We start from the raw sequence: 22,462 nt of genomic DNA, 5'->3' as shown, positions 1-22,462 counted from the left end.
AAATAATGGATTAATACAACTTTCAAAGCAGAATAAGCCACACTGCAGAGCTGCTCTTTGTACTAACCACATCTATAGAGGAAATTAACACTTTGTAGCTAAGGCTCTATAAATTCACACTAACAGGGTGCATCTACACATGCTATTAATGAGAAGCAATAAACTCCAGAGCAGTTCACGCCAGAGTTTATTGCTCCTCGGCACCACATTTGCACATGCACGTGGGACTGCAGCACATTGAGCCAGTTCAAAGTAGCCCCAACTGGCAGGAGTCCTGGGAGTTCAGCCTGTCAGCCTGGAGCTGTTTTGACTCGGCTCAATGGGCTGTGGAGGGGTTTGTTGGGGCACAAGGGTGCTCCAGTGTGAGTCTAGCCAGCAGGCAGCACCTGCACTGAAGCACCCTTGTATCCCAGGCAGCCCCGTCATTGTCTATATGTGTTGCAGCACACTAAATAACACCGCCGTAGGATAGTACTTGTATTGACAAGCACTATTCTACGGTGTTGTTTATTAGTTTACTGCACCCTAATAGGGCCACACATGTAGACTCTGAGACTTTACTGCAGAGCTAATTAGTCAGCTCCACAGTAAACGTCTAATGTAGGCATGCCCATACATACTACATACTAACTCCCCATAGTAGAAAAGCCCTTAGTCTTTCAGAATTCAATAGAATCCCCTAGGCTGTAGACTGAGGGAGGGAGGATGGTCTTGCTGGCAAGACACTGAGTTGGGACACAGAAGACATAACTTTAAATCCTGGCCCTGCCACTGATCTGCATGATCATGGACAATTCATTTAGTCCTTGTGCCTTAATTTATCAGGTATAAAGTAGGGAAGTCAATGCTCTTTTTCTCCCAAATTTGTCTGTCTTTCCTATTCAAGATTTTGGGACAGGGCTGTCCCTTAGTTCATATTTGCACAGTGCCTAACATAATGGGGCCTAAGTGCTACTATAATGCAAATACTAAACAACACTAATGTATTTCTGAATAAGCCTTTTACCAGTTAAGTTTCCAATAACCACAAAAGACTTAAGTAATTGCATGAATAGAAATAGGGGAAAGGATCTGGAGGGGCCTGTGCCTCGTGGAACTGAATAACACAAGGGCTGTCTGTGCTTCCTCTCGTGGCAGGGGGAACATTTCCAAAAAGAGGCTTCTCAGCCAAAAGCATGATTACACCTTCCCTCCTCCTACCTCCGCTTTCCCTTGTGCCATTTTTTCCAAGGGCATTTATCCACTGCTCGCTACACCTCTCATTCCAATTGCTCTGTCATTGTTTCTTAACCCTCTTCTATAGAATCTTACGTTCTTTCTAGCCAGAGTTACGTCAGGTTTTATTTTCCCCCTCCATGCATTTGAAACAAAAGTGTAAACTTCAGAAACTATTTGTATTTCAGGGGTATTCACACATTATGCCAACACGATGTCCCAAAAGTTTGGCGGGTAATCTTGCCCACAGAATTTGTGAGCTGATGATGAATGGCTGTGAAGCCTTTGTGATTGCTCAGGCTCCATTGTGGGTTAGACAATGGAGGAGGACACAAGTCTGGCTCAGGAGAGCAACGGATAAAACTGCTGGGCAGAATGGCGGGCTCCTGCCGACATGACCACTTGTTGACATTGAAAGGATTCAAAAACAAGTGAGCAGAAACAGAAACGATTCTGTTCGGCAAGGCTATTAGCCGCAACGTGTGGCACTGGAGCGGTCACTCCTGATGTGTTTCCTCACTAATGAGCTCTGAATGCCCTATTAAACTGGGATGTTATAGGCCCAGAGCCACTAGGACAATGGTATGCATGAATGACTCCCTCAGTTCCTATTGGCTGGTGAGATGAAGGAAGCAACTGGCAACACTCACATTTAAACAGGACTGACAGTACAGTTAAATGATCATTAATTAGAGTTGCTGAACAGATAGACTCAAAGCAATTCTTAATGACAAGATAACAGTCTAATATTACTTGACTTAGAAAAAGTTCAAGCTTGCGCCCTGTCTCCTTTGCGTTACATGAACTGGCATCAAATTGAATTTTGTCTTTTCCATATTTTCACAAAAATTAAAATCTAATTTAAAGAGCATTCATGTGGAAAATGTGTCTCAGTGGTGTTCAGTTTAAAAACAGAAAAATATAATCTCTCTACAGTAAGTCTACAAACAAAAAATAACTTGGTCAGCTATTAGAAACTCTGGAAAGACATACTGCAGGAAGCCAGTCAGCTTGCCTTTTTCCACACAGTCTTTCATCACCCATTATCTCCTTACTTTGCCCATCCAACCTTGCCATTGCTTGTTGATTTGCTTTGTCACGTTTATATGAATAATATGCATTTGCAGTAAGCACTTAAAAGTCAAGAGCCAGGTCCTATTCCACCAATTAGGTGTCTATTCAGCTCGAGTCTCTGAAAACCTTAATAAGTGTGTCCAGATGAGTGTGCACATACATTTCCCCATAATTGTGCCACTGCTACTTGTCCCTCAGGAACACCCATTCATGCATGCTCTGGCACATGGCAAGTAGCCCTGGGTGGGGTAGGGGAGACTGGGGCCAGCACCTGGGCTGGTCCCTGCAGACTTACCTGGAGTCCTGGGCCCTTCTGGCAGCAATCCAGGAACAGGGACCCTGACCAGCAGCCAGAGAGTGACTCCAGCCAGCCAGGCTCCAGTTTTGGGCAGTGCACACTGATGCCACATGCGCTGTCCTGCTTTTTTCTAGAGCAGATTTTTTTGACACTGGGATTGCCCAGTTGTCCCATGCTGCAAATTAGCAGCACGGGGAATGCCTGCACATATGGCATGTGCCCGCGTATGGCATATTGCATGTGCGCACTTATCTGGATGCGCCCAATGTGTCTATATTTGTTACATGCCATTATCTTAGCTCTAAGACGAAGTCATAAAAAGCAGCAAGAAGGGTCCATCTTTTGGATCCACAGACTTGAGCAGAAAGAAAAGGCAGTAGTATAACCAGAGGTGGGTGAATGTGGCAACAGCCCTAGATGCCAATTTAGAGGGGTGTGACAGACTGACAGCCCCCAGGGAGCACAAGCTGCTGGTACTGCTGCCCATGATGTGCATGGAGAGCTTGTGCTGAGGCAGCAACAATCTGCAGCCACTTCTATGCAAGAAGGAAACACTTGGCACTCCTTTCCCCACAGTTCTCTCACACGCAGAACCTCATCCTCCACTCCCACCCCGGGATGCCAAAATTCTTAGTTAAAATTCTGAGAAAAGTGAACACAGTTACATTCCTAATAGATGGCCCTGAGAGAGTCTGGAAGAGATGCACATCATCAAGCTTTAAGGCATAAGCTAACTTCTACCTCAGTGCTGAGAATAAGACTTTTAGTGGGAAACTAAGTTCAGCCTCAACAATGGGGCAGCTATGATTGCTCCGTAATCACTACTGAGTTTAAAAATTAATTTACATATTGCATAGCAAGTCCAAAACCATATTCTATGTGCAAAGGGGCTTCCAAGATATGGAAGAACCAATTTAGTTCTAATGTGCAAGGGTGGATAAGATTTGATAGACCTGATTTGATAATGTGACAACATATTTTCTGCCTACTATGATTTTGGGGAAGAGAGAGCAAAGCAAAACTATGTTTATCTACTGAACCTCAGAGATAGGTTAAAAGATATTTTCCTCCTCTAACTTTTGGAGTCTCTCATTCACCAAGCCCAGACTTGTCAGTTGAAGCTTGTGGGATTTGGTTTGTTATTGATATATTAACTTCCATATTGCAATCATGCCTACAAGTCCAAATTTAGACAGAGGCCCCCTGATGCTAAACACAGTATGAATATATAGACTTTGCTATGTTAAAGTTGCCATAAAAATTACCTCTTCCTACCAGTGAAAAGACAATTGAACAAGGGTACTGCATATTCATGATGGTCCATCCCTCTTTTAATGCGTGTGCTGAACTTTCATGAAGAATCGGAGTTTTGAATGTACACTAAATGTTGAATATATCTGTGTGTTCCATAGGCCAAGAATAACTGGGCTGATAAAAAACAGGAATAATTTGTTGGGGGAAGTTTTTTGCCTGCCCAACAGTATGCTAACAGGCGGTGGCCCCCAAGGAACATGAAACTGGAAGGGGCCTCCTGGGCCACAGAGTTCAGTTCCTTGCATTCACAGGCAACCAGACTCAACACTTCAAGCCCTCACGTAAGTACAAAGTTCAAACCAGAATGCCAAGAACACTCTACAATGTGTGACACATAAAAGCAAAGGAGATGTAGGAGGGGGCACTTTCAATGCCCTATCACTGCTATGACACAGAGAAATAACTGGTGGCTATAGCCTCAAAGGATCCTAGACAGACAACTACGCCTCACGCTTTAGAGAAAGGCAGAAAACCTCACAATCTGCTCCAGTCTGATGTGGAATAAAAATACCTTTCCTGATCATGACTTTGGTGACCAGTAAGATTCAGAGCGACTAACATCCTACTTCTTCAGAGGAAAGCATAAATAATACCCAGAAGCTAGTAACAGTCATGATGAGAAATAAATCTCATCCCTCACACCCCCTGACCCCTAGAGACCACAAGCCCTGAAACTTGGGATTGCCAAACACATACTGCACTGCAAGTCATCATTATACACCAACATAGGGACTGCAAATACTTGATTTCACACATCAAGTGGTTGAACCAAAAAACTCCCTAGGCCAGAGTAAAGCAAACTGGGCTCATTGGGCACATCCCCATGAGCATGCATGTGAATGAGTTTGCCGTGCTGCTAATTTGTAGCATAGCTGGGTTTTTTAATACCAGGACACAGGGGTGACTGGTGCCTCCTAAGTCTAGGGGTACACAATTTGTGGGCAGGCCCAGGGCTGTGCCAAAAGCCCCATATCCACTCCTATACTTCTGTGCCCCCCGCCCCGCAACATACCAGCGGCCCACAGCAAAAAACTGCTCCATCCTGAGTGGTGCCAAGTCGAGGGCCAATCTCGGTGGGGGAGGCAGGCTCATGTTCCCCTGTATCCCTACTACCAGTCACCTGTGCCAGAAGATCCCAGTGTCAAAAAACCCACCCCACCAAAAAAAAAAATAAAGTGGCATGGTGCACATTGCTGCAGCATGCGCCACCTGAAACAAGAGTCTGGCTGGCCAAAGCCATGCTCTGGCTGCCAGCCAGGCTCCGTGTGCCTGGATCACCACTGCTGCAGCCCCAGGAGGCTTCCAGGACCCCAGGTTAGGCTGTTGGAGACAGCCCAGGTGCTGGCCCCAGTCTCTTCTACCCCACCTGGGGTAGTTTGCCATGCACCAGAGTGCACGTGCAGGGGCATGTCTGAGGACAACTAGCAGTGGTATATATCTGTGCTGCTGCTAGTTGTCTCCAAGGACATGCACGTTACTGCTTGTGGGGGTGCACCCACCCTCGGCATAGTACTACTCCAGGGACTGTTGTAAGGAAGAAAATACCATTGTCTTGGAATGGCATTATACCAAGAGAATCCTCATGTGGAGAGACCCAGCTACTGGGTATGCTTTAACAACTCAAGTGCCCTGGATTCAGGGAGAGAGAATCCAGTTCACAGTGTCATTGATGCATTTCCTTCACTTGGCAACACATAATGATGGTATTCAGATTAGACACTACGCTGTAATGCAATAGTACGAGGCTTATTGTAAGGCTAGGACAATTTTAAAAGTTTCATAAGTTTTGATGTCTATTTCCTTTACTAGGAAGCAATTTAAAATAAAATATTTAATGCCATTTTGTGCAGGTTAGGAAAGCAACATGGGACCAGCCCCTTTTAATGGACTTAGATTAGCTGTTAGATAACCCAGGGTTAATAAAAATCCTACTGTTAATATAAATTTAATTTAAAGTGACAAAAAATCTTTCAAATGAGTATTCAAAGGAATGTCATTTCTGTGAAGTTTCATTGAAAGCAAAGAACATTCAGATGCATAAAACTGTAATGTCTCCATTCTTAAATACTTCTGTACCATATGGCCAGAGAGAAGCAGATGGACTGGGTCACAGCAGAGGGGAGAGAGAGAGAGAGAGAGAGAGAGAGAGAGAGAGAGAGAGTCTGCATTGTTATCTGACCCACTGGGCCAACACTAACAGACTGTTTCTAGTGACCAAGCTATTATCATCAGGAAGATCTTATAAGAATCTGATACTCACATTTATTTGCCCCCAGGTAATTCTCACATGTGACGTCTGATCAAAATGACCTTACTTTGCAGATGTTTATTTTTGAAGCTGGAACATCTGACTAATAGAGGAGCAAATGACTGCACTGCACTTGTCTTTTATTGATTTTAGCATTCAGGTTATGCCTATCTGTTCACTTGCCTCAAGTTCACAAACCAGCTTGTCTAAACAAGATAAATTCAGCAACAAATAATGCAGAAAAGGATTTTTTTTTATTACCATTTGTTAGTGGAAATGAAAGCATTAGCCAGAAAGTGGAATAGCATGCTGCTTGTCAAAGAACTCCTGGGATTTTTTGTCATGATGTCATCTGAAGATTACTGTATTACCAAACTGCCGTGCTTTAACAACTACTAAAGTCCCTCAAAGTGTTAGATCACAGTATGCTGGTTTCTACTTGTCTCAAAATCAAATGGAAATAATTTAATGGATTTTATTTTGGAAAAAAGATTGCATGAAAGTAGTGTTTGTGAAAAATGTCAGAATAACAGCCCTGGAGAGAGTTTTTCACTGGGCGTATGGAAGCTCAGTTCCTCACAGGAGCCACAGAAATGGATGCAGCAGGAGCGGGTATGAGGCAGATTTATTTATTGATGGGGGAGGTTTGTTGTTGTTTCTAAGCACATCACATGCAGTAATGGATTCCTCTTCACACCTACCCATGAAGATAAATATCAATGTATCCAATTTTACAGAACAGGGCACCAAAGCAAGGAGGCAATAAGTGATTTGCCCAAGGTCCCACAAGAAGCCGGCAGTATAGCCAGGAATAAAACCCAGGTCATTAAAATCCTAGAGTCCATTCTGTAATTACAGAACTATCCTTGCTCACCATGCTGAAATTATTCCTCAACCATGACCTTGAGAGACTGACTCTGTTGCTCAGACTTCAGTCCCCATGTCCTTTCAATTCTTGGCTTCTAATGACTCTACAAACCTGTGTGCCAACTGTGGTGGTAGATGTTGTGAAGTGATCAGCTGTCCTCCAGAAACTGGACAGAGACCAAACTCATTTCATACAGACCATCCAACAGCTGTCAGATAGTCATGACTTTTGGTGAATGGTGACCTTGTCAGCTTCAAATTGGTTACGCAGAGGTGAAAGACACCATTAACTGTCCTCTGAGATTGTGTTGAACACTGGGCTGTAAACAAACAACATATGGAGCTAAATTGTGACTCCACAGCCACGGTTCACGTTAGAAGGGGCACCGAGATGTATTGTCCCAGGAGGGAGTCCACAATTCATTGTACCTAATACCTCCTGGAGCACCAAAAGAGAAGGGACAAAGCTAAGCCCAGCGACACCTGTGAAACAGTTCAGTGGGCACATCTACATGTGACGCTACGTCACCATAGCAATGTGCTATGGCAACATAGAGTCCGCAGGCAAAAACCATGATGCCACAGCTACGTCACCGTAGCAACAGGCCCCCTCATTAAAGCATGTCGCTACGATGACGTAGTGCCTAAAAATAACCGTGTGCAGGGTGCAGTATGAGCTGTTACTGAGCTGTCTTTTAGTACTTCCCAAAAGAAGTACTAAAGGACGGTGCAGTAACAACAGCACCATAGCAGCACATGTAGATGCATCCCATGTCTGCTTCTCCCAGCTTTATCAGGCAGGGCTGGCCACTGCTGAAGGGGAGCATGTGCCCTTTCCCAGTTGAGGAAGCTGACATCCCCGTCAGTTGTAGCCTGAAGCAATCCTAGTTCTGTTGTATGATGCACAGTAGTATTCTAACCCTAGGAAAGAAACTAGATTTCTAATGGTTGTCAAATCATGTCTAAAGTGATTTTTTTATGCAAAACATACATTAACAAGATAATTGTTTTGTCATTGGTATGCCCAACCAATTGGGAGGCTTGCTATGGCTTTGTTTGCCCAGGATTGAATACTCAAATTTCTTTTCAAGAGTTATTTCATAGCCTTGACACTTAGACAAACAATAGACAGAGAAGGAGAAGGCAATTTTAAAACAGTGCTGCTATTTTCTCATCCCATATCTAAGCTACTCTAGAAAGAAAGATTTTGCTGACTAAATGGTGCTGTTTGACCATAATCATAACTAACTAGCCATTATTCACCAGAAAATGGAGATATTCTGAGTTTAGACATTCCAAACCTTATTAAAATGATTATTTACAAGATTTTCACTCAAATTAAAACACAACAGTCTAATGTTCCTAAGAGACATCAGTAATATCCATAGGACCTAGGCAAACCTTTACTCCCTGTTGACTCTAGAATCATTGGCTAGTCTTTTTGAGTTAAATCCACCCCATAATAAAGTATATACATAAAATAACACTTGTATGGGGGAGAGGAAATAAAGGGCACTGCACCACAAATGGGCCTTGGGTCTTTGCTACAGGGATCCCTATACTACAGTAGGGAGTGTGATTACGGAGATGGGCTATGGAAAGGGCTGTTTGAGTGCGTGTGTGCGTGCGTGCGTGCGTGCGTGCAGGGAGAAAGTAATATGTTAAGGGAGAATAAGGGAGAATAAGATTTCATGGGCTGCTTGTAGATGTGGAAAAAAATGGTGCTTTACTTTAAACTCAGCACACTCTCGCACTGAGCCCAACCCATACCTAGAAAAGGCATTGCATTAACTGGATCCAGCTTTCCTGACATCGGTATAGAGCAGGCACTTTAGTGTGGCTTTTTGGTGCTTTTAACTAACAGCTGATTAAATCAGCTTTAGATTAAAGTGTCAAAAAGCCCCACTGAAGCCCCTGGTCTATACAAGCACTGCAGAGCCAGGTCGAAGTAATGTGCTGCTACTTCAGTAAAGTGCGATTTTTTTTTCCATGTCTGTCAGCACCCAAGAAGGCTAACAGCATACTTGGCTGCATTAGTAGGAGCGTTGCCAGCGGATTGAGGGAAGTAATTATTTCCCTCTATTCTGCACTGGTGAGGCCACTTCTGGAGTACTGTGTCCAGTTTTGGGCCCCCCACTACAGAAAGGATGTGGACAAGTTGGAGAGAGTCCAGCAGAGGGCAATGAAAATTGTTAGGGTGCTGGGGCACATGACTTCTGAGGAGAGGCTGAGGGAACTGGGTTTATTTAGTCTTCAGAAGAAAAGACTGAGGGGGGATTTGATAGCAACTTTTAACTACCTGAAGGGTGGTTACAAAGAGGATGGAGCTAGACTGTTTTCAGTGGTGACAGATGATAGAACAAGGAGAAATGATCTAAAGTTGCAGCAAGGGAAGTTTAGGTTGAATATTAGGAAAAACTTTCTCACTAGGAGGGTGATGAAGCACTGGAATGGGTTACCTAAAGAAGTGACAGAATCTCCATCCTTGAAAGTCTTAAAGGTCCGGCTTGACAAAGCCCTGGCTGGATTGATCTAATTGGGGATGGCCCTGCTTCAAGCAGGGGGTTGCACTAGATGACGTCCTGAGGTCCCAAGCCCAATTTTCTATGATTCTATCAATTTTGGCCCCCCAGTATTACATGCACATACCTGTCAAGTGCCCAGCTTGTGTGGCGAGTATGGGATATAGCCACCTACAAATTACCGATACCTTTTGTCTCCCTACAGCTAACAGCTACAGCAGACTTTCCTGAAATTACCAATTTCTCAAAGAAGCAAAAGCAGAAAAATATAGTGGCCCCAAAAATAGCCATTACTTTTTTTTTTTGAAGCAGACTTAAAGTTTTTACATCCAAATTAAGATGCATTGAGAGGCTGAGCACCTGGCAGCTTCCAATGAAGTCAGGGGTGCTTGCTGGGTTCACAGCAGTTATGGAAATTGCTGCTTCTCATTTAGACAATTCAACATGGAGATAGGCATCTAATTTTAGGCCTCATTTTTTTTTTTAAATCATGGTTTAGACTTCCATGTAGAATACATTTCATTTGTTAAAGTTCTGCTCTTTCTTTTGATATTACTGAAGACATGTTCACTTGCATAATGGATTTCTTCTTTCCATCCCAATGTGTCCTTCTTCCCAATCTTACAATGAAGTTAGAATCCCATTCTATATGACATTACAGTCTGTTTCTGGAAAGGACTATGTCAGTAACTGAACATGATGAGTTAATTGAAGAAGTATGTAGGAAAAGAAGACTAGCTGTAAACACTTCCTTACAACACATATATCATACTCACATGAAGAGGAAAAAAAGGATAACATTAATTTATCCTTCGTGCACTTGACAGGCTAGGGTAGTGCTTTTCAAAAGTGCCCAAAAAGAACACAGATAGGAACACAGATTCATAGATTCATAGATGTTAGGGTCGGAAGGGACCTCAATAGATCATCGAGTCTGACCCCCTGCATAGGCAGGAAAGAGTGCTGGGTCTAGATGACTCCAGCTAGATGCATATCCAACCTCCTCTTGAAGACCCCCAGGGTAGGGGAGAGCACCACCTCCCTTGGGAGCCCGGGATTCCACTGACCTTGAATGAGATTTATGCTCCCAAACATTTAGATACCTGTGAAAATCCCATGCTAGACTTTTAGGTATGTTTGAACTCTCCCTAGTGCATCTGAAGAGAGAAGGGCCGGAGTGAGGGGGGAGGGGGGGCATTCAGCCATCTTTCCACTTCTTGCTTCTTATGCCTGCTGGGGATAAATAGCTTCAGGTAAAAGCTACAGCTGCTCCAAAACTACTCTGATTTTCATTGGATGGGCCTATTGTTCCAATTTCAGGATGATCAGAGTGTAGTGCTCTCTAGCTGCACCTTTTCTCCTCCTCCATTGAATAGGGGTAGGAGTGAAAGGGATAAAGCCAGCTATGTCAGTTTTATACCACCCAAGAATTCCCCTGTGCAAACTACTCTTGTTTGGGCAGAGTTCCAACTGCTCCTTGTACTAAGCAGCTAAGATGGTGAGAAATGCAGGATCTGGTCAGGGTATTAGTGATATACTGCTTTTACATCCAGTACAACCTCTATGCAAAATCAGTTCTTTGAACTATAATTCTCCCTTTACCCTCCATCTAGCAGAAGGCAATTTAACCTCATCTTTGGTCTTTCATTTTTAAGTCCCTGCTAGAACACTAGTGTGGTCATATTTCCTTTCTATTTCAAAAGTGATATAGAAATCAGCTCCAATTTGAATAACCCACTGAATTGTCTCGGTTCTGAGATCTGTTCAGAAACGGCTCTGTCCTTTCTTCAGCTTTCTCCTGCTTCACAAGGAAGACTCATAAAATATTTTGAAGAGCCCTTAACTAGACTTTCAGTGAAATTCAGAAAGGAGGAAGGAGAAACAGCACAGAGGACCCAAGCAGTGGGCAGATAGTGTCTCTAAAGAACAAAGGCAAAGTATAAAGGAGATGGGGGGAAAATACATACTCTGGCTAGGAATTATTAAATGTTTAGAGCCAGGGAATGAGCAATTTACTGCAAGTAATTTCCCTGGCTTGCTCCGTTCACTAGAAATGAGCTAGAAATCAAAATCAAAATTTAATTCTAACACAATATTCACGTTACACTGATATACATTTTTTTCAGCTTGATGCTGCAGTATACATTTCATTAAAAGCCAAAAGGACAGCATTAACAAATGCTTGCTGGAATGTCTCAGTTTGTGGATTAAGCTGTTCCATTGTTTCAAAGCATAGTTATAGTTTAGAGATCAATGGGACATGGACTAGCTTAATCTAGTACAAACAGCCTGTAACAGTGAAGGGATACTCTGCACTAGAGAGCCATCTAAGTCTTTTAATTACTTCGGCTACTGATAGATCAGCTCTTACCCCCTTGAATTCTTTTGTCACTGAGGAGTTAAAATTCATGAGCATCTATGCCTCTGAATACTTACTCTAGTGATGCTATTTTCTGGGCCAAGCTAGCCATCACTGCAAAGAGTCGGAGGTCTGTCAGGCCATCTGTTACATAATAGTCAACAATCTCTAAAATCTGGGGAAACAGAGATGGAGAGAGCAAAGATGATGAAGGGTTTAAAACGAACAGATTGCTGTCTTGCTTGAAGGGTGGTGGGGAGGGGGAAAGAAATAAGCTCAGATCGAAGCAGCAACAAGCTTTATTAACATAGGCAGAAAAAAAATCTTAAAATAATTTATCCAAGAAAGCTGACAAGACTGGACTCCTGACAAACATTACATTGTATTGTAAGGCCCCTCCCAAACTTTACATACCTAATTCAGATAGAATTGCCCACCCCCCACATGAATATATGTAAAACAGAGAGTTAAGTGTTTTAAGAAATCACACCAAATCCATTTACCTGATGCACGAACACTCTCTGGTAGATAAGTGGAAAAGCAGTGCAACTTTCCCTCCTCCCCTCAAATGCTCAACTTCTTAAAGCATACCCACCAATGTAAACTCTTAGAATAATTTTTAAGACTACCAAGTTTAGTTTGCCACATGTTGATATTTTAAACAGAAGTATAACCTTATCTAAAGACACTCAAAAAAAGTTCTTACTGTATGAACTCTCTCTCAGGGCACTACATTGATACAATTGATAATAATAAAAGGGAGACATGTTCATTCAAACTTTAATACTGAATTAGTAATTAACTGATATTAATATTATACCCTAGAAGGCTCTCTTTGTCCTCTCATACATTTGGTCCAACGCCTACAACTCACAGAACTCACACATTTCCCTGGTGTCATTGAAGTAGCAACTCAGGAAAACAGCATTGTAACACAGTTTAAACTTGCCATTCAGTCTGAAGGGTTCATCTACACCAGCTAGCTCAGCAGTTTGTCATGATCCACCCATGGCAGTATGGACTAATAAGCATGGATTAATTTAATCTCTTTCTTGAGTAGATTTCTCAGCCCATGATCAGCTCCATGATATCACTGCTGGATTATATTCAATGCCCATAACTAGCTAATTTAAAGCTGGTGTGGGTCGCTTGGCACTCCACTGGAGTCACTCCTAGTATTCTTATAAGACAGCCCTATGTCTTTTTAGCATGGAGATGAAAGGATAGGGAAAGTTAGTGCATTTGCTCACATCATAATCAATGCCAAATTTTGAAAATTAACCAAATCATTTCTACATTCTCACTTCTCCCTCTTCATTAAAAACAGCTCTCATATAATACATGTATCAAATAAGAAAGGCAAAATTTGTCAGAGACCTCATAAAGCATGAATACATGCCACACTAGGCACTGACAGTCATGAAAAAACAAAACAAAACAAAACAGAGCTTTACTGAAAGAGTCAGCATATTAGTTTGACCCAGCTCCGCAGTGTCTGTATAGATTGGGCACTTCAGCAGGGCTTTTTGATGGATTTCTCTAAAGCTGATTCAATCAGTTTTTAGATAAAAGAACCCAGTTGAAGCACCTGATCTATACAAACACTGGGTGAGCTGGGTTCAACTAACATGATGCCTCTTCTGGGCATGTACTGTGCTCCGTGTAGGGGCAAGCTGAACTTGAAGTAAAGCGCTGTTCTGGGGGGGGGTTCCCCACATCTATAAGCAGCCACTGTGTCTGAGCTGAAGCCGCTGCCTTCCCTGCTCCCTGCTTTCCATAACCTGCACAGCAGGCTTTCCCCAGTAGCATGTGCACCGCATGGAGCCTGGCATGAGAGGCAACCAGCAGGGCTTCACTCCTCACTTCACTGTGCAGTACTGGCTGGAGCCACGCCTGGACGTGCATGGGCCACAAGTGTCCTAAGGGCTGCCGCTGCTGGTGACAGGGGCTGTGCACCAATCGGGGGAGTATGTGAAGGGTCTCCACACTCCTCACCCTCTGCCACACCCACACCCGTCCCATTTGAGCTCTGCACGCTTGCCCAGCTGCAGCCTCCCCCCGCCCTTCCCCAGCACCTACCCTCTCCCTACCTGGTGCCTGGAGCAGGCCAGAGGCACACAGGACCCTGGGGTGGCAGCAGCAGCAGCCCCACCTGGAAGCTGCATGATGGTCGGGCCAGGCCCTTCTGTGACCCCATCTTGTTTCTGCAACCTGGACCCACAGTTTGGGAACCACTGTATTACAGAAAAGCCCCAAATAAGTAATCTCTAAATTTAAAAAAGCCCCGAAAAACGCAACTCGTGACTAAAAAATTAAAGCAACATTTTGGGGGAAAAAAGCCTAATTCCACTTATTATAAGCAAATTAGGCAACACTGGCATGGAGCTACCACTAGGAAGCAGACACCATGATGGCAAGGCAAAGGGAAGGCCCCCAACATAGCTCAGGGCCCTAGGCATGTGCCGAGTTTGCCTATGCATTAATCTGGCCCTACCCATTCCAGTTCAAGCTGGGCAAACCCCAGCCCACAGCTCCCTCCCCCTTCCTTCTTTCCCTCCTATCCTACAGACTTCACCAGGGGTGGGGCATTGCTTGTGCATAGGAGCTTACAGAAGTTAATGAAGGTGCTCTGCTTTGGAGTGAGCACCTTCATCTGAACCATCACGTAATGAGGATTACTTTGTTGTGCAATCAGGCACTTTTAAAGTGCTCTGCAGCCATGCACGTCTATCAGGGCATGGCTATAGAGTGCTTTCAAGGGGCCATTCATCTGGCAAATGCTACTTCTGTCAGCACCCAAAGGGTCTGCAGAGGTTGCCTGCTGCTCTACAAATGGTTTATGTAGTTCTTTTCATTCATTGTATGTCTGTGTTTATTAAACCCAATGATCACTACATCACCCACAAGCCTTGTTGATAGTTCTTCCTTTTTCACTTTCACACACACACACACACACACACACACACACAGAGTAATAAGAAATTCCTTTAAAGTTCCCATTATTTAAAGCTCCTCATCCCACAAAATGTTGGCCCTCTACATATCGTCTTGTTCAGGTACTTTGTTCTCTAAGATTGTCTATCTTAGCTTTGCGAACCACATTTAACTTCAACAGGGAACAGAATGTAAGGCCATTGAAGGAAAAAGATAGGGTATTAACTGAAGGCACATGCACAAGCATAAAAAATTGCTGGGCTAACTTTGTGGTTTAACTTTTCATAAAGCAGAAACCACTGACAAAGCAAACATGGCATAATGGAAGTAATTAAAGTTTGTACTAATTCTTTTTTTATTATTATTACTATAAAAGAAGGCGGTTCATTAAACAAGGACCAAGTGTATAGTGTAATGAAACCTTTTTAGATTTATTAATGGATCATATACAATAATGTTGAAAGAAGGAAAAGATGAGCTTTCTAGATGCAATAAAAGTAAACAATAAATGCAGGCATCAGTGAACTGGATTATCATGATGCAATATGAGTTATATAACGATGTTAGCACTGGTGCCTGCCATGGTGCCTATGCCTTCAAATACTAACATTAAACCATTTGATGTGTGCGCGATGTTGGAACAATTCACATCAGCTGCCACCATGAACAAACTGCAATTGGATCTGGCTAGGAAGTTCCAAGTTTCATGTAAAAATGTACATAGATGAACCCAAGGCCCAGTATAACCTGTATGAATGGCAGTCCTCTATTTAATATACAAGATGCATATTTTTAAGCATCCAAAGAACTTTGTCCCATACTCTTGGGCTAAAGCCTTGTCTAACATTTCGTGCTGGGAATGTAAAGTAGGGCACCAGATACAGTAGTACAAATAACACTTTATTTACAGTTTCATGGCTTTCAGATTTCCTGTCTCCATAATCACTTCCTACTAATCTCCTTCTGTTTTGTTTGGAATGGGGGTCTTTTCAAAGAAAGTGTCCAAAGAAACAAAGCCTTTGTAAGGTTACGATTAAATCATGGAGGTTTTTATACTTTTCTTTATTTCAGTATTTCCTAGTACCGGTATTCTGTGTCAGTGACATTTATGTTGTGTGTCAAATGAGTCTGTCTGTTTTAAACAGTATCATGATTGAAAGACTGCAAATAGGCATATAAGAGAAGGCCAGATCCTCAACTGATATATACTGGCACAGCTCCACTGATTAACACTAGCTGAGGACATGGATCACCACATTTGTTTTTGAAGAAAAGCTAAACTAAGCACTTGTCTTAAGAATGCCAAAAAATTTTTGCTTTGGACCATATTACTTAGATGCTAAAACATCAATAGTTGGACAACATTCAGAAGTAAATTTTTTGCTTTGGACCATATTACTTCGGTGCTAAAGCATCAATAATTGGACATTCAGAAGTAATATTTTATTTAATATCTGTGCCTTTAAAATTAAAAAATAGACAAACGTAATGATTGGTTTTGAATGGCGGCTAATGTTTGTGCTTTGATCTAAAATCCAGATATAAACAATAGTCTACAATTTCAATAGTGTGTAGTGACTGTAAGGGCCCTACTAGAAACATCTTAGCTCAGTTCTTTAGAAAATCAGGTCTTTTTTAGTAATGTAAAGTTTGATACCTGACAATGGAGGAGCCTGAAGGCATTACTCACTTTGAAAAATATAAGTCATCAAAATGTTAATGCAAAGGCAAAATATTGCCTCTGAGCCCCTGCCGTTCCTTCCTGTTTCATCCTGGGTCTTTCCACACCTGCATGACCAAAATCACATTAAGCAAATTTTGAAACAGTTTATATATTTTAGAAAAAACAAAATGTTCTTTCTTGCTCGCCATCTTTTAATTCCATCAGGAGCCCACCCCGGTATATTGTAGTAACGGTGTCTGGCTTAGCAGGGCCTTTCAGCCTTTTCCTCTATAATGTTATAGCTGCCATTGCTGTACTCCAACATAAGACCACACAGTGGCTTTACTTCACCAGTGCTCCTCTGTTCCTAACTTGCTACATTCAATTCTGTCTAGCAATTAGGAAATGGCTCTAGTTTCCTATTAGAACAAAGTATACATTGACAACTATGGAAGTTTAAAATGGAGATAGAATAATGCAACAATAAAGTGCAAAAAAAACCCACATCATGTGGTCTTATAGAAGATGACTGTGTCCTCAACAATTTTGAGTTACAGATATGTTGTTAGATAGAGACAAAGCTTTTGAACAAATCACAGACTGACCAAGTAGCTTTCTTAAGTACTAATTTGTGTATACACAGCACAAATACACATTGGGTTAGATATTTTTTTCCCCTCACATTGCTTGGAAAACTGACTCTTTAGCTTATTTGGTTTTGGACCTAAATAATAAAACATAGCTAAAAAGGAGTATTTCTGTTAGTGTATATATGGAATAAATAGTTTAAGAAATGAATACATCCTACAAGTGTCAGGTATAATAACTTAGAAAAAAGACAAGTAGGAGGATATGACAGAGGTCTACAAAATGATGAATGGCATAGAGAAAGTAAATAAAGATTTACTATTTACTATCTTTCACAATCTTAGAGCTAGGGAGCATACTATAAAATTATTAGGTATCAGATTTGAAAAGAAAAGGAAGCTCTTTTCTTTTGCCATATGAGAATGCAGAGGCTGATAATTTAATAAGGTTCAAAAGGGGATTGGACAAAATTCATGAAGAACAGTTCCAGCAGGAAGCAGGGAGTATGACAGTTAGGAGTATAATCTCCAATTTAGGACTTCCTAGGCCCAAGAATACAGGAAGCTGTGGGAGAGAGGTGCAAAGGAGAGATGTAGCTGGATCAGGCCTGCTTAAATATTCTTTTCCTTTCCATGCCCTGTACCACTGGGTTAGATGGAACTGTGCCAAGCATGGCATTTCTTGTGTTCTTACCATACTAATAGTGTACTGTTTTACACTTTTTATTAGAAGTTTTGAATAATCAAACAGCACAAATGAATTGGTGGTCTTTACCATGCATGCTTCACGTAGAAGGACCTCTGAAAAATACCTGCCAGAGAAAATTCCTACTGACTTTTTGAGATCACTCACTACATACACTTTCCTAATGGACCTCTTAGCATTTCTTGGATGCAAAGAATTTATTTTTTATCAGAATGCTGCTTTACTGGAAACTAGCTTCATTATGAAATGAGCTGTGCACTTCAGATTGCAGCATGTAAAAGGAAACATCTAACAGTTCATTTTTTCAAACATATCTACTATTTTAGGTGCTATTCTTAGGCAGTGATCCCCAAAGGTGCTGGGCACCTGCCATTCCCATTTACAATTATAGTGCCCAATGATGCTGAAAATCAGGCCACTGATGTTTCAAGCTGAAAATCCAAAAACGGAAGCTCTCAGAATTAGATTCTGATTTCTGAACATTTTGGTCCCAACATCTCTGACCTCAGCTTTGCACTTCACCTGTAAAACTGAACATTATACAGAATGCCTCTCTTGGAGGAATATTTTGAGACTTAAATAGTTTCCAAATTCCTGGATGAGAGGCTTCATAAATGTATAAAATACTGAATGACAACATGTGATGGTTTAAATAGCTGAAGTATCGGCTCCCTGACCCCAAAACTTTCAAAGAACAAATCTACAAATCTTTATGACATTAATTACCCTGTATACATAGAGTTCTTCTGCATCAGTTAAAGCTTCTGAAGGGACTATTTCTTTCAGTGCCATCAAAACTTGCATGCAGTTCAAGTAGCCATCTCCATCAGTATCCACCTGGAAAGATGTTCACAACATTAATGGTCAGTAAGATAACCCATATCCTTTGCAAGGAACTTATGTTTTCTAGAAGTGTAACTTTGTATAATTAATCTCTTGTTTTCATTTTCTATCTGAAGGAAAAGCCTCAAAACTCCTACTCCTCCTTTCTCCTACGATGAGACCCTGCATTATGGCCTTGCATTACTGGTTGTGGAGTAAATGGGACACTTTTTGGATTTCACTAAAATGGGTCCTTTAATTTTCCAGATTCATCACTGCTAAGAAACATAAGATTTCTTCCCTCCTTGCCCTCACCCAGACATTTTTCAATGAGGAATCTGACTTTTAGCATTAGAGAACTTAAAGAATACAAAAATTACTTGAATATCAGGAGTCACTAAAAGCAAACAAGATTTTCATAGAAGTCCATGACTTGGCAGTATGAAGAATCATAGGGTGCCTATACATGAGCAGGGAGGCTGCACTGATATGCTGCAATTGCAGTGCGTTAGAGCAGACAGATTAATCAAGTCTGCTGGAGAGTGGCAATTACTGTGCTACAGCAGCCTCCTGTATCTCATGTATCAGCATCTCTATGCTTCAAAATGGTGGTGGGGACACTTTATCTAAACCTTATTCAATGAGCTTTAGATAAACTGCCCCCACTAACATTTTGAAGTGTGGGTACACTAATATGCAAGACATGCTGGGCACTTTAATTACAGTGTCTCACAGAGGTAGTGCACTCTAAAAGAAGAGGAAGGAAGGTAATGGTCATCAAAACTGAAAAAAAGGGATAACCTGAAACTTGAGTACCTTACTTAAATCAACCTCATATCCTTAGTCATAGAATCGTAGAAAGTTAGAGTTGGAAGGGATGCCAGGAGGTCAGCTAGTCTTACCCTCTGTTCAAAGCAGGACCAGCCCCAACAATATCATCCCAGCCAAGGCTTTGTCTAGCCAGGTCTTAAGAAACTCCAAGAATGGAGATTCCACAACCTCTCTGGGTAACCTGTTTCAGTGCTTTACTACCCTCCTAAGCAAGGGATAGACATTCTAAAAGCCTGAGCCTGAACTGATTCTCTCTTTGCAGGTTAGTCTAAACTGCCTAGGCTGAATCAATTTGTAACCACACAGACATCCTCTCTGGACTGAAAAACAGCAGGCCCCTGCCTGCAGTGGCTCAGGCTAGGAGCCAGGAGGCACTAGTGAAGCCTTCCTTTCCCTTCCACAATGCTGAGCTGAGGGGGGTGTGGCCAGGCCCCAGCAGGATGCTCTGATTAGAGAGGGGTTTGCCCCCCCTCACTGGTCATCAAGGGAGCCAGCAGGGATTTACATAGCATTTAGTTACACAGCAGGGAGCATTTATAAGCCCATCAGCAAAACAAAAGGATCTCTCATTAGTTCAAACTCTTCTTAAATAACCATTCCCAAGGAAGGAATGGAGGGACATTACCAGCTACCTGTTGATTAGTGCCAAAAAGCCCTAAGCTGACACTGCCTTTGTCCCGTCTCCAGCAGCACAGACTGTAGCCAGCATGTGGTATGCTAGCTAATGCTGAGCGGTGTCTGTGTAAGGCAGAGGGGGGAATCCCTGCTTCAGCAGGGAGTGGTGAGGTGGAGGGAGGGGAGCAAGAGGAAGCCAGGCAGACACCCTGTACCTTCAGTCTCTGCTGGAGATTCAGCCCCGCCCAACAAAGCATCTAAGATGCTGGGGGACTCTGATTTAACATAAACCATGAAGGAGTGAGAAAGTTTTTCCTAATCTCTAACCTAAACTTCCATTGCTGCAACTTGAGAACATTGGTCCTTGTCCTGTTATCTGCCACCACTGAAAATAGTTTAGCTCCATCCTCTTTGGAACCACCCTTCAGTAGTTGAAGGCTGCTGTTATATCCCCCATCAGTTTTCTTGTCTCCAGACCAAATAAACCCAGCTCCCTCTGCCTCTCCTCAGAAGTCCTGTTTCCTAGCCCCCTAACTATTTTCATTGCCCACCACTAGTTTCTCTCCAATCCATCCTTTCTGCAGCATGGGGGCCAAAACTGGACACAGTACTCCAGGTGTGGCCTCACCAGTGCTAAATAGAAAAGAAGAATCACTTCCTTTGATCTGCTGGCAATACTCCTACTAATGTAGCCCAGTATGCTGTTAGCCTTCTTCACAACAAGGGCAAACTGCTGGCTTATATTCAGCTTATTGTCCACTGTAACCTCTAGGTTCTTTTCTGAAGAGTTGCTGCTTAGCCAGTCAGTCCCCAGCCTGTACCCCAGCCTGTGCATGAGATTGTGTTGTCCTAAGTGTAAGATTTTGAACTTGTTCTTATTATTGAGCCTCAAGAGATTTATTTTGGTTCAAACCCCCAATTTGTTGAGGTCTTTCTGAATCCTAGCCCTGCCCCTCCAGCATATCTACTACTTCCCCCAGCTTGGTGTCACCTGCAAACTTGCTGAGGGTGCACTCTATGCCATCTTCCAGGTCACTGAGGAAAATACTGAAGCAAACCAGCCCCTAGGACCAACCCTGGGGGCACTCCACTTGATACCAGCTGTCAACTAGACACCGAGCCATTGGCTTTACCTTCTAAGACTGGTGATCTGGACAGTTTTCTGTCCACCTCACAGTCCATTCATCCAACCCATACTTCCTTAGCTTGCTTGCAAGAAAGTTGCAGGAGACCATATCAAAAGCCTTACTAGAGTCAAGGTATATCACATCCACTGCTCTCCCCACATCCACCCTCAGATGCATTGCACTCAGCCCCATGGACTTCTAAACATCCAGCTTTTCTAAATAGTCTCTAACCTGTTCTTTCATCACTAAGTGGTGCTCACCTTCTCACACAAACTGTACTGCCTAGCGCAGTAGTATGGGGGCTGACCTTGACTGTGAAGACCAAGGTGAAAAAGACATTGAGTACTTCAGCCTCTTCTGCATCCTTCATCACTAGGTTGCCCCCTCCATTTAGTAAAGGACCCACATTTCCCCTGTTCCTACTCTTGTTGCTAACATACTTGTAGAAACCCTTCTTGTTACTCTTCACATCCCTTGCTAGCTGCAACTCCAATTGTGCTTTGGCCTTCCTGACTTCATCCATGCATGCACAAGCAATATTCTTATACTCCTCCCTAGTTGTTTGTCCAAGTTTCCACTTCTTATAAGCCTCCTTTTTCTGTTTTAGCTTACTGAAGAATTCCCTGCTAAACCAACCTGATCTTCTTCCTTACTTGCTAATCTTCCTGTGCACCAGGATGGTTCGTTCCTGCACCCGCAGTAAGGCTTGTTTAAAGTACAGCCAACTCTCCGGGACTCCTCTCCCCCACAGACTGACCTCCCAGGGTATCTTGCCCATCCGTTTCCTGAGTGAGCTGAAGTCTGCATTTCTGAAGTCCAGGTCCTTATTCTGCTGTTTGCCATCCTTTCTTTTCTCAGGATCCTGAACACAAACATCTCATAGTTCCTGCTGCCCAAGTTGCCATCCACTACTACATTCCCCATCAATTCTTCCCTGTTTGTGAGCAGCAGGTCAAGAAAAGCATGGCCTCTAGTTGGCCATTCCAGCACTTGCACCAGGAAGTTGTCCCTAGCACTCTCCAAAAACTACCTGGATTGCCTGCACACTGCTGTATTGCCCTCCCAGCTGATGTCAGGGTGATTGAAGTTCCCCACGAGAACCAGGACCTGTGATCAGGAAACGTCCACTAGCTCTTTGAAGAAAGCCTCATCCACCACATCCTCCTGGTCCGGTGGTATATAGCAGACACCCACCATGACATCACCCTTGTTGTTTTCCCTTCTGACCTTCACCAAAAGACTTTTAATAGGCCTATCTCTAGTTTCAAACTGGAGCTCTG

At 42.7% G+C, this 22,462-nt stretch overlaps 1 protein-coding gene across 2 annotated transcripts in view; it reads right to left on the bottom strand.

The window, feature by feature from the left end:
* LOC106737859 (uncharacterized) overlaps positions 1-22,462 on the bottom strand; it is a 283,248-nt gene that overhangs the window by 43,200 nt on the left and 217,586 nt on the right. The window contains exons 13-14 of one of the 2 annotated variants that reach the window (XM_019489653.2): positions 18,514-18,624; positions 11,975-12,072 (exon numbers count right to left, since the gene is read on the bottom strand). In XM_019489653.2, coding sequence (XP_019345198.2) covers positions 11,975-12,072; positions 18,514-18,624 — 209 coding nt within the window. The remainder of the gene's footprint in view (positions 1-11,974; positions 12,073-18,513; positions 18,625-22,462) is intronic. The other variant, XM_019489655.2, reaches the window with a different exon arrangement.

The sequence above is a fragment of the Alligator mississippiensis genome, chromosome 4 (genome assembly GCF_030867095.1).
Source record: "Alligator mississippiensis isolate rAllMis1 chromosome 4, rAllMis1, whole genome shotgun sequence".
Taxonomy (NCBI): Eukaryota; Metazoa; Chordata; order Crocodylia; family Alligatoridae; genus Alligator; species Alligator mississippiensis.
The sequence above is the reverse complement of the archived record's forward strand: the minus strand, read 5'-3'. Positions and strand labels throughout refer to the sequence as shown.